The 13078-nt window shown below is 40.0% G+C and overlaps 1 protein-coding gene across 2 annotated transcripts in view; it reads left to right on the top strand.

Annotated features, from left to right (window-relative positions):
* Positions 1-240: 240 nt before the first annotated feature.
* The window catches only part of ADCY9 (adenylate cyclase 9), a 96394-nt gene continuing 83556 nt past the window's right edge, over positions 241-13078 (top strand). The window contains exons 1-2 of one of the 2 annotated variants that reach the window (XM_062588361.1): positions 697-727; positions 963-2076. In XM_062588361.1, the coding sequence (XP_062444345.1) occupies positions 993-2076 (1084 nt within the window). In that variant the 5' untranslated portion in view covers positions 697-727; positions 963-992. Of the gene's footprint in view, positions 2077-13078 lie in introns of both variants that reach the window. The other variant, XM_062588360.1, reaches the window with a different exon arrangement.

Here is a 13078-nt window from a genome sequence, read left to right as displayed (position 1 = left end):
AGGCGCGGCGCTTCCTCCCCGCAGTGAGCCGCCGCCGCCATGGAGGAGCGGAGCCCCCCCGGCGGGGGCCGCCGTTCCCCCCCTCGGCGCTGAGCGGCCGCCGCCTCGGCGGGGCTGCGCGGAGCCCGGCCGCCGGCTAGCAGCGGGCGGCGGCGCCCGGCCCTGCGCGCCCCGCGGCCGACGGGACTATGCGGGGCTGCCCGCGCCCCGGCGCCGCCTCTGCCCTGCCCGGCTCGGAAGGTGCGCGGCGGAGCGCGCCAGGCCTGCCCCGCCGGGCCCCCGCGCTCTCGGCCGCTGCGGGAGCCAACTGAGAGCGACTCCGCCGCGAGGGTCGCCCCGAGAGCCAACTCCTCCAAAGCTCTTAAGGAGGACTTGACAACATGGCTTCCCCACCGCACCAGCAGCTGCTGCATCACCACAGCACCGAGGTGAGCTGCGACTCCAGCGGAGACAGCAACAGCGTGACGGTGAAAATCAACCCCAGGCAGCACCAGGGCTGCTCCTCGGCCAAGCACTGCAAGTACAGCATCTCATCCAGCTGCAGCTCGGGGGAGTCGGGTGGCACCCGCCGGGCAGCTGGAGGAGGCGGCGGCGGTGGCCTCCGCCGGCAGAAGAAGCTGCCACAGCTCTTCGAGAGGGCTTCCTCCAAATGGTGGAACCCCAAATTCGACTCCAACAACCTGGAAGAGGCTTGTATGGAGCGGTGCTTCCCACAGACCCGGCGCAGGTTTCGCTATGCCCTCTTCTATATTGGCGTGGCCTGTCTGCTCTGGGGAATCTACTTTGGCATACACATGAAAGAGAAACTGATTGTTTTCATGGTGCCAGCTCTGTGCTTCCTCTTGGTATGTGTAGTGTTTTTTATGTTCACTTTCACCAAGACTTATGCCCGCCATTATGTGTGGACTTCGCTGACGCTCACCCTCCTGGTTTTTGCATTGACTCTTGCTCCACAGTTCCAGGTTCTGACACCTATCTCAGGAAGCGGTGACATGTCCAACCAGACTCCCCCAGCAAATCCCTCAGACACTTGCCTTTCTCAAGTAGGCAGTTTTTCTATGTGTATTGAAGTGCTCTTGTTGCTTTACACAGTGATGCACTTACCCTTGTATTTAAGCTTGTTTCTGGGACTCTCTTACTCAGTCCTCTTCGAGACCTTTGGGTATCACTTCCGTGATGAAAACTGTTTTACGCCTCTTGGAGCCAGCGCAGTTTACTGGGAACTGTTGAGCAAAGCCTTCCTTCACATCTGCATCCATGCAATCGGTATTCATCTATTTATCATGTCCGAAGTCAGATCAAGAAGCACATTCCTGAAAGTGGGGCAATCAATCATGCATGGAAAAGACTTGGAAGTAGAAAAAGCCCTGAAAGAGAGGATGATTCATTCTGTTATGCCAAGAATAATAGCTGATGACTTAATGAAACAAGGGGATGATGAAAGTGAAAACTCTGTCAAACGTCACTCCACCTCAAGCCCCAAAAACAGGAAGAAGAAGCCCTCCATACAGAAAACCCCCATAATATTCCGTCCTTTTAAAATGCAGCAGATAGAACAAGTGAGCATTTTGTTTGCAGATATTGTTGGCTTCACTAAAATGAGCGCAAATAAATCTGCCCATGCTCTGGTGGGACTTCTGAATGATCTGTTTGGCCGTTTTGACCGGCTGTGTGAGGACACTAAATGCGAGAAGATAAGCACTTTGGGAGACTGTTACTACTGTGTAGCTGGTTGCCCAGAGCCTCGGGCAGATCACGCTTACTGCTGCATTGAAATGGGCTTAGGTATGATTAAAGCTATTGAGCAATTTTGCCAAGAGAAGAAAGAAATGGTGAACATGAGAGTTGGTGTTCATACTGGGACAGTTCTGTGTGGCATTTTAGGAATGAGGAGATTCAAGTTTGATGTGTGGTCCAATGATGTCAATTTGGCCAATCTAATGGAACAGCTGGGGGTGGCTGGAAAAGTCCATATTTCAGAAGCTACTGCAAAATATTTGGATGACCGTTATGAAATGGAGGATGGAAAGGTGATTGAGCGAGTTGGTCAGAGTGTGGTAGCTGATCAGTTAAAAGGTATGTGATTTTAGTTTGTACTGGTTTCTTTCTTTTTTTATTTAATGTATTTTCCCTAGTGCGTGTCTTCTGCCTGTTGGCTTCTGCAGCCTGAACATGTCTTACGTTAATCGCTATGTGCTAGCGATCAGAAACTTCATGGGGATTATAGCCTGAAAGCTGTCATGGAGAGATAAGTGTGAAAGATCTTCTGGGGTATTCGGAATATACACTGACTTCAGAACTCCTTAAAATTCCTTGTGAGAGTATCACATAGTAGGGAGGAGAAAGTTGATGTGTTTGCTGTCTCCAGAAGAGTTTTGTTTTACTGTAGTGTGTCATCTTTTAATTCAGTAAGTAAACTTGTTAATTGACTTCATGTGCCATACATAGAGCATATGTGTTTTGCAAAATTATGTGTATCTGTGAAAAGTTTTTGGCACTGAAAGAGTTGGTACTGAGAAAGCTTTGGGGGAAAAATGACAGCTGGATTCACAGAAAGAAATGAGCGCTGTGTATTTGGCAGTTTGATAGCAAGTTGTTATAGTTAGAAGTTAGGCTGGAAAAAGTTACTCAGGTGGTTCACTAAGCTAGCTGATGTTCTTATTCCTGCAGATTTAACGGTTTGGGGGTGAAACTGCAAATTTGCAATTTGGAAAAGAAAATAAAGAATTATTTGATTCCCTTTATGGCTTGGATAGAGGTCCAATTTTCATTCTTTTGTGGAGTATTCATTTTAAAATGAAACCCTTGATTGCTTTCCAGTAGAGATAGTAGTACTTCAGAAGTATATTCAGGAGGATTGTATGTGTTGAGGGTTTAATTGTCTGTCCCTGTAGACATATAAAACTATGAATGCAGACATCAGAAAAACTGTCTGTTTCTTTAGTGCTGTGCATTTGTCTCACAGAGGTTTATTTGTTCTACAGTGGCTGTAGTCCAAAGTGGGGAACAGACAAATGAAAATCAGAGTGGAATATGTTACAACCCCTTTATATTGTACATGAGTTCGTTTATTCATTTGGTTTATATATGTACGCATTTTTGTGTAGGATTTGTGGGAAACTGAGTGGAAGAAATTGAAGGAGCCATAGGACAGCGCTGTGATGGGGGAAGAGGGATTTATTTGTTGCAATAAATGTAAGAAACGAGGACAGAGTGGTTGTAGAGAGGTCAGTGAGTAAGGACAGGAGGGGAGTGTGTTGCAAAACAGTGGAAGGGTAGAAGTGGTAACGGCAGTCTGCTTGCCTGTGGCAGGAGCTTGTTTTGATATGTCACTAATACTTATTTTTGGTAAACTGTCTATCCATATGCACAAGGCAACAGGGATGAAATGAGAGGCTTATGGGGAGGAAAATACCAGTAATTACATAGATAGCTGGAAGCAATGTAGCTGAAGCAGATGTGTCCCTAGACTTCAGCTTTCTGTTTAACTTTTAAAAAATACAGATTGAATTGATTTATTTGAAAATTATTAATATTGATGTCTTTTAGATGAAACATACTTTCAAGAAAAAAGATCAGATGTGAAAACTCCCATTATTCTGAATGGAATCTTGCCTTTTTGGTAAAAATAATTTGAATACATTGCAGAGAGACAGCCCTGTGATGTTTAAGCTCTCATTGTTCATCTTCCATCCAACTTTATTGCTAGACACAGTGTGAAGGCCGTGTTGTAGTAACGGATTAAAATTAAGTATTTTCGTTAGGTTTATAGCTCCCCTCAATGTCATTAATCACAAAGTGACGTTAACCTACTTGTGGAGACTGGTGGTACTGCTCTTAACATTTATTTATTTATTTGTTTGTTTATTTATTTACTTAGATTTTTCAGAAGACCGCAAGAGCATTGTATAGAACAGCTATTCCCCAACCCAGGAGTGTTTCTTGTTTTTTCTCAGAATTCTGTTCTGTCTTATGTTTTCTGCCAGAAGACGTAGGTTGCCATTTCTTGAATAGGTTGGTGACACTTACGTTCAGATTTGCAGCTTTGAGTGCCTTTCACAGGTCTTGCTGTAGCCAGGATATTACAGGTGAACAAACTAAAATGCAATCTAGATAAGACCAGAGTGTGCTTTGTTTGCGGGTTGATGTTATAATGGTTTCTTTTTGCTCTGAAATATAGCTATGAAGGAAATTGGAAAAACTGGTAAGAATTACTTTAACAAGGAATATGGGTTCATTGTTATTTTTTTTTCCCCATCCGTATTTTGTGGTGGAACTGTAATTAGTTTGCATTCTCTTACCAGTACGGTATATAATTGTAGAAATGAAAATCTGTGTGTGTGTGTGTGCTGTCAAACCAAGCAGAGCTGTGCCACACCTTTGTATGCAGGGATGTCGAATATGTAGTCCCTTTCCCTCATGATGGCTCTGCCCGGATGGCTCATGATGCACACTGTGTGCAGCACAGTTACCCGTTTCTTCCTTTTTCCTCAATACGTTCCTTTCACAGACAAGTTACAGGGCTGATAGGTATATGAAATCAGGAACAAAACAGTGAGAAGTCAACAATACAGGCAATATAACAGCAGTACCACAGGATAGCAGAGGCTGGATTTTAAAACATGCTGCAGGGCAGGTTTTGTTACAGAGCAGCTCTGAGATTTCTGTAGTGAACTGAGATTTTACCTCCTAACTGCCCTCTGCCTAGCAGCCACTCGGTTTTGTCAACGGAGGTACTGTGTTAGGAAGCCCTCCTCACCAAGCGGGTTGTGCCTCCCTGAGAATTAGTTGTTAGTAGCGATAGAGAAGAGGAAGTTTATTGTGGTTATTTAATTATGTGATGCTAGTACTCTTTTCAAGTGTTGAAGTGCTGTCGAGATAACAGCCGTGAGCTTTATTTCCCCACTGGTACTTTACTTCTCAGCTTCCTTTCAACCTTTGGTATCTTAATGATATCCTATTTTTTGTGTTGTATGTCTAACATATTTATCTCTTAATTGTCTGAGCTGCTACAGTAGTCATAATTATCTTTCTAAGGCAAAGTCAACATTAGCGAGTGATCTGTCCTTGTTTTCTGGAAGGCAGAAGGCATAACTGTAAAAATTCTTTCCCTGTGCTGTTTTGTAGTTCTGTAGTCTGAAATTTTTAGAATGGAAAAATCCTTTCTTCCTCCTTTGATTGGCAAATGATATGATGCTTCCTTTGGCTCCTTAGGGCAAGAATAAGGGCCCAGTATTTTCCCACATGTGGTTCTGACTTAAATAGAAGATACTTAAAACGAATCGAAAAGCAAAGAGAGACATTGATGACGTTATAATATTTTTGCCTATTTCAGACCGCTGTTTGTTTAGGATCATGTTATGCTTTCTGTTTTCCCAGCAACTGTGATCCACTTGGTTGTGGGGGGAGCACAGGGGAGCAATGTCCTAAGGATTTTTGAGGCCAACACATGAAGCGTAGAGAGCTCAGTTCAAGTTTATCTCCCATAATAGGTTTTTCATAGAATTTTAGACAACTCGATTTTTCTGTTTTCTTGCTTGTTGAGTTTCCTAGGAAATAAATGTATTAAAGACTGTGAGGTGCTAACAGTCACATGGCACCTGAGATTAGGGCAGAAATGTCTCTCTTCTGGACCCTGCCGGGTCGGAGAGTTCTCTCCTTTTCAGGATATAGAAAAAATTCTGCTTGAGGAAATCTTTTTGTTTTGCTCTGCCTTTCTTGGATGTTTGCATTTCTCTTTCTTGTTACTTATGATGTCACGATATTGCTATTTACCCATCAGCCAGAAAATCTTCCAGAAATATCAGGGTCACTGACATCTTTTTTGAATGCTCAAAATATATAAGCTTGTTGGGGCAAGAATGCGTTCTCTGTGTTTATGGAGCCCAGCACAATGGAACTATAATTTCATTTGGGGCATCTGTATATATGCTGTTACTCTAATAATAGTATTTATTATTTGAGTTCTCATTAAAAAAAAAAATCTCAACCACTCTGCAGCAAGGTATCTTTTTGTTCAGTTTGTCGCAAGCAAGTTCTTTTAGAAGCCCTTGAAGATACAGAAACATTGTGTGTGTGATTGCTCTTTGCTTCATCATGGAAAAATCATAAATAGATTTTGTGTCACTCTGTCACCTGGCTAGCAAAATTGAATTATTCAAGGTTTCATGATTAAGGTCAACTTTCACAGTACTCAGTGCATGAAAACGCGCCAGTTCACATATGGCAAGAAGTGGCAGTTATTGATAAAGTATAGCAAAGATCAGTAGCTTAATTAATTACCTCTCACTCTTCTCCATGTTTCTTTTAAGGATTTTTCATAAGCCTGGTTTATCTGCTTTACTTTAAAGCCATTTTAAATAAAGTAAGTTAGTTCTGCAGATCACAGTCTCACCTAATATTGAAACATTTTCTTCCAATTCAGTAACGCTATTATTTCTCCATAAATAGCCTAGCTTTTTACATGGTGACAACCTCTGACTGACGGGGTGATTTTTCTCTTGGCAAACCATGGACTACAGCTCTGCCTGGTGACTCAATAGTCTACTTCTTTCTCAGGTTTAAGTTACAGGGAACATATTGCTGGTGCTCCTGAAAGAAAAGTTTCCGACAGAGTTATGAAAAGAGAAGTCTTTGAATTTTTCTTCCCTTCCTCCCCTCTGCTGCGGAAACAGGGGCGGGGGGACCGTGTTTACATCCTGACGGCAGGGAAGTTTTCCTGGTCTGCCCCATCTTTCTGTCTTTTACCGTGCCTGCACGTAGAGAACCTGTAGCTGTCATATGCTTCTCAAAGTTCATAGATAGATGAAAATAAGATGAAAATTTTCCTTAGCTTTTTGAGCTCTGCATGCTGGGCCCAGTGTAAATCTAGAAGGCTTGTGCTTATGCCAACAGGCCGACTCTGCAGAGAGGTCTGCGCAGATTCATCGTTAACCTGCAACGTGGCTAATAGCAGCTTTAGCCTCTAGCTAGTGAGGATTTTGGGGACTGGGGAGCAGGAGATTAGTGCGCTTGTTTGTTTTGTTCCTTCCATCCGCCGTGCAGTTCTTCCTGTTCAGCATCTAGTTTCGTCATAGTCCATAAATGCAAATCTTCCGATAGAGCCTTTTTGTATGTATTAACCTAATCTGTGACAGTAATGGTAATTTTCGATTTCATGTTTTCTGATACTAATTTGAAAGTCAGGCAGTAGCTGATATATCCAAGAAACGTCAATTATTTTTTTAAGTAATAACAGAGCAAGCATTCGTGTGTGTTTCCATTTTCCCACTAACCAAAATTCTAAGTGTTGAGTAACTGAGGAAGAAGAGTTTTAGTGAATAATCAGTTTATACATTTTACTGACTCTTATCTGTTAACTGTTATTTTTGAGATGATAGTTCACGATGATACTTTGAAGTGTGAGACTGAAAATAAAATATCATACACAGATTGACTTCTGTCCTGTATTTTAAGATAGAAAGTATTCAATGTTATCTTAAGAATGAGAAAAGCATGAATGTAAAAATAGATAAAGAATTATAATTAGAGGTAATTTGCATAAAGACATATTTCCAGGAAGAACTAGATTTACATAGATTTAACATTTTGACTTCATCTGTAGTTTCACAGTGTAATAGCAAAAAGAGAGGGAGGTAAATAGTGAATGTAGTTGCTCAACTTGTTTCTTGTCCAAGTCTTCTTTTGGTGTAGATATATTTATTTCCTAGGTAGAAATGAAAGAAATAACTGTGTGAAAACCTAGTGATTACTGAGCATTCTAAATATTTCACAAGGCATAATGACATAATGTTTTCTGAAAGTAAACCTACATATTTGCACATTTGTGTATTAATACTGATGACTGCCAAGAAAATTTTGTGCCTCTGCAGAAAGGTAAATTTCTCAGAATTTTGAGAAAGATTCACAGAGTTCCTCTTGATTTTATGGAAGGCCAAGTGGAAAAATATCTCTGTTTAAAAACATTTGCACTTGAGCTGCTTTTGTTACTTACAGGAAACTTGGAAGTTAACTTCTGAGTTTGTGAGTTTTGATAACATACTTCAGGGACAGTTTGCTTATAAACAACAACATGTTACTTGTAAGTATAGTCAGTATCTGTATAAGATTCTCCCCTCTGTAGGTTTTAGGGACAGAGACTGGCTCTAACCATTTATTTTGTTTAACAAAGTGGAATCCAGTTTCAATTTGTGCGTTACGACGTTAGCAAACAGGTAAGAACAAAGTCAACGTACCTACTTGCAGTGCGATCGTAGTATGCTGCAGCCCTGCCTGTTTCATCCTTATGTAAGCCGTACAGAGCGGAGTAACGGTTTTGATAGTTTGCAAGAACATGGGAAAGATCAGCTTTAAAATCAGAGGTCCTGTAATACTAGAATGATGCCGCGGCTTCTGCTGCATTCTCTAGTCATCATCTGCAGAGTCTATATATTTGTTTTAGATTTCTGTCTTTGGCTACCCAGAAAATAGTTATTGCAATGTAAACAGATATCCTTCCAAATGAGAAGCATGAGCTCCATTCTTCCTTCTTTCTGTCTACTTCAGTACAGTAAATCTTCAGATATCTGTGAGAGACTACTTAAATACAGGAGTGCTTCTTATGCTTTAAATAAAAGCCTTGATATTGTAGCTTTTGTGGGAAAAAGATTGATGGAAAAGACAAAACACAGTCAAAGACATATTATTTATGTTCATCTTTTGTCATGACAATGCATGATTTGAATGGGTTGTTTAAAATTTTCTGCAGTTATTTCATAATATGTACTTTTCCTTCTAACGTGCAAAGAGTATGAGAACTTAGGTTCACCACTCTAAAATACAGTACCATTTCAGTGCATGTAAAGTTGCTGTAGGTTGTCCTGAAATACTAGTAAAATTAGTAAATTTGAATTATTTTCCACATGTACAGTTTGCGATTAAGCCACATCTCTGGTCCTGAATCGCAAGCTCACTCCATTCATCCTCGTTCTGTAAGGAGAGACAGCTATTCATATTACCGTTACAGCTGACACTTGAAAATTCTGTGCTATTTTTAGACTATTTTCAATCTCATTTCTGTCCTTTGAAAAGGGGGAAAAAATCCTAACCCTTAAATTTTTACCTTCCAATAGGAGTTGCTATTGCAAAGATGCCAAGCAGTCAATATAATTACATTAACACATTTTAGCGGATTTTTATCGCAGGAGTTTGTATCGTTCACATGCCCGTTTCATTGGATTGCTAGGAAATTGATGGAATTTGATTTAAATCAGAGCCATGTGGTTTATGAAAGTGCAGTTGCTTACTTCCAAGTAATATTTTGTGAAAATGCAAAGTGACAGTTGCAAAAGAACTGCAGACTGGAGATTGTACGTTAGGGTTACCAACTTTTTCTTCTCCCAGATATCATGTTCGGTACTGGTACAAGCTTAGGCAATGGGAAAGATTTGGCTGGAGGTGAACTTCTCTTGCAAGGCATTTATCAGCGTTGGACTGTATTAAAGTCTGTGCTGCCTTTCCAAGCTGAATTGTCTGATGAGTATTCTCTTTCATTGTATTCAAAAATGTTTTAATTTAAGCATTAGACCTACTAAATATATGGCTTTAGGGATAGGATAGCTTTCATGGCTCCGAATATTTTGTGAAGGAGCAAAATATTCTAGACAGCCTTGAGCTAGCATCCCTCAGTTTTTGAAATACCCCTTACAATTGCCTGGAAACGTTTTGGAATTGTATTTATTACAGTAACTTAATGTGGAAATTGTTAGCACACCTTATAATTGACAACGATTATATATTTAAGACATTTTTTCACTGAGAGCATTTGCTGTTCCTTCTGTTGCATTTCTAATGCTGTTGTCTTCAGCTTGACTTGATAAATTTAGAAATCATGCATCTGTCATGAAGTAGCTTTGCTCATGATAAAATCCCCAAAATGGGAACACAGAAGAGGAATTAGCAGAAAAATAAAGTGCCCTAGCTTGTGGATGGGCCCTTTCTTGCTGTTTACTTCTTACTATATGCAGCAATGTGAAAAAAAAAGGAAAATGTATTTTTCTACTCCAGTAACATGTTTATTGTCTGCTAATGCAAGAGTCCTTTTTTCTTTTGCTTTTTTTCTTCAGCCATCTTCTGAAATTAACTCAAATTAACCTGTGTAAACATTACCATGGGCTGGACGGCCAGGTACTCCTCCTGGCACTGTGTTTTTCCTTAAACTGTAGGTCCTCCTGTCGCATAGGAGGAGAGGGGACACTTGGAAAGAGAGCTGAAGAGCACCTGCAGCCAGCTGTGTATGAAATAAAAGAACGAAGATTCACTTTCCTTCTATCTTGTTAATTTATGGGTTGGTTAATTTCCTTGGTGGAAAAATTTCTGTTTTTCTTCTCTTTTCCCCCCCTTCCCCCCCCCCCCCCCCCCCCGAATAGAGAGAGAGAAAGAGGGACTGGAAAGCAAAACTAATTGATAATCAAACACCAGCAATATTAACAACTGTTCATATGTGTTTTATTGGCCAAAATGGTAATAGTTTGGTTGACTGTGCTTAAGTAAAAAGAAAAAAAAAAAAAGTCTTTAACTGAAACAAAAGCCCCGTATTTGAAATACTGATTCATCTTGCAGGAAATATAAGAGAACTTTTTCTTTTGGATGCTTAGTTTTTTGCCTTCATTAGGTTAACATGGATGTTAAAAGCAGAAGTGGAATCTTGTTATTTTTCAAAGTAACTTTGAACTTGAATGCTTATACCTAATATACTAAATAAAAGTTACTTTCTCTTTACAGTATATTAACACTGCTGACATTTCTACTCATATTTACCAGTCAAAGCCAGGATGCTTCACTGATTGTGTAGCTGTTGCTGATAGTTTTTTGAAATCAAAATCCTCCATTTAGTTTTTGTTAACCTCCGCGTAAAGGATATGTGAAGACTCTTCTGTAAGTGTCTTTAGCTTCTGACTGACTTGGATGAAAGGTAAGCAGCTGCAGAGTTAGTTGGAAATCCTCAGGCCCTGACAGGACCAGTGCTGAAGTTGGAAATCAGGAGGAAACGTTTCCTCTGTTTGGACAGTTTGATGCTTAAGAAGTATTGTCTGTGTTTCTAGGAAGTCCGCTTGGCAGTGCAGCATCGACTACAAGTGGGACACTGCTTAAAAATATCACATGAGAATAAGAAAATTCAGTATTAAGTGCTTTATAATCGCAATAAACCATTTAAGATAACCCTTCACTTCCAGTTTCTGGACTTCACACTGATCAGGAATTGAATTTCTTCTGCTGAAGGTGTTAAAACTAATGTATGTCTCAGTTTATGAAATACTGCTGTCGCTGGAATTTTCTGTGGGTACAGAGCGGTAAACAAAGGGACAACAGGGGTGCTGGGCTTTCCTGAAGCTGCATTTTCTTACCCATGGTGGAAACTTTATTTTTAAATTGGTAGTTTATGATAGTTTTTCACAAGTAGGTTTAAAAATCTTTTTTACATAAAAGTGTTGTGAGCTATTTGCTTTTATATATTTGCTTTGAATATATACATATTCATTTCATATGTTCATATATCCATTCAGTAAATACGTGCATCTTTAGGATGCTTGTTATGAGAAAATATTCCATCTGAGTTGTATTTGCCGTTCATTATTTACAAAAAACAGTCTTATATGAGTATGGCTGTTACAGTGTAGACCTTCGGGCTCACAGCAGCAGAGCTTGGATGTCCCTTCTCATTGCTCTGAGCAATCCGATCTCTGCTTTATCCGATTGGGTCATGGCAAAACTAAAGACTTGATTAAAAAATAACTTTTACCAACAGTAATACTTATGACTCTGCAATCTAATTTTCGGTGCTGTTGTAAAAAAAATTAAAACGGGGTTTTTAGGCAGCTATTTCCCAGTACTTTTTTATGAGATACAAATATATCCATAATCTTAATCATGTGACTAAGGCTTGCTGCTGTCAGAGCATAGCTGACATGTCTCGTGTGCAGCACAGGTATATTTGAGAGATGAGGCATAATGCTATAAATGTAACCTTTCAAAATTGGATTTTTCTGAAGGCACTAGCGAACCCTAGATACCCATAGCCAGTGCAAATTGCCAGAGACCATAGTGGAAATCCCAGTCTTAAGAATCCTAATAATTTATTTTACAGGGATGGTTTGTCTTTTGCGATTTATTGTCTTTAAAGCTTTAAGTTTAATTCAGATGTCTGCATATCACTGTATATGACTTTGTCCACTGAAGCAAAAAGGAATGTTTCGTTTTGACATCCTGTCCATTGAAATGACTATGAAAAATGCGTATGTCTTTTTATTAGCTTTCATCAAAGAGTAAAATGACCTATCCGTAACCTTCAGCTTAGGCCCTCAAATAAATAAAAGGCGTATTATTGGATGTATATTAGTGTTCCAGTAATCTTGCCAGTGCTGGTTTTGGTTTCTCTGATGACTTGGAACCTGATCACTTCCTTTATCTTAAGGTTTTGTGTTGTTGTGTATCATTGTAGGCATAAAAACCTTCCACGTAATTAATGCCAATAATTATATGATTAGTGTGTTTCCTGGGGGAGTCCGTGTCTTGCTTTTGAGAACAAAAAACAAACAGTGGTTTCTTTTGGGGTTTTTGACTGTATATTGCCCATTTTATGTTGTGTGTATTAGTTTGTTTTGTTTTGTTTTTTATTGAGGACATAGGAATATTTGTATAAATGTCATCTTACGTAGTAAATAATTTTTGAAGAGGATTTTTTTGGGGGGGTCTTTCCTTTAGAAAAACTTCTTTAAATCTTCATTTTATGGCTGGATCTCTTCAAGCAAGAGTATTTTCTCTCCAATTCGTAGCTAGAAATTCAGCCCTGAGTGTAGGTTGGGTTTGAAGACTGAGACCAAAACCTTAAAGTTTGTGAGCTAATTGGAGCTGATGGGTGCGATAGATCTTAAACTTGAGCAATAGATCTCACGTGGTCAGAGCATCTAGGCCACGGTAGGCTGCCACGTATTGTACCAGCTAGGGCTAGTATCTGTTTTGCAAATTCACAGATACGTGAATCATGGTTAATCAGCCTGAGGGGTGTGCTAAGTTTGTGTATGACTAATGGCCTATTCCT

The sequence above is a fragment of the Rhea pennata genome, chromosome 15 (genome assembly GCF_028389875.1).
Source record: "Rhea pennata isolate bPtePen1 chromosome 15, bPtePen1.pri, whole genome shotgun sequence".
Taxonomy (NCBI): Eukaryota; Metazoa; Chordata; class Aves; order Rheiformes; family Rheidae; genus Rhea; species Rhea pennata.
The sequence above is the reverse complement of the archived record's forward strand: the minus strand, read 5'-3'. Positions and strand labels throughout refer to the sequence as shown.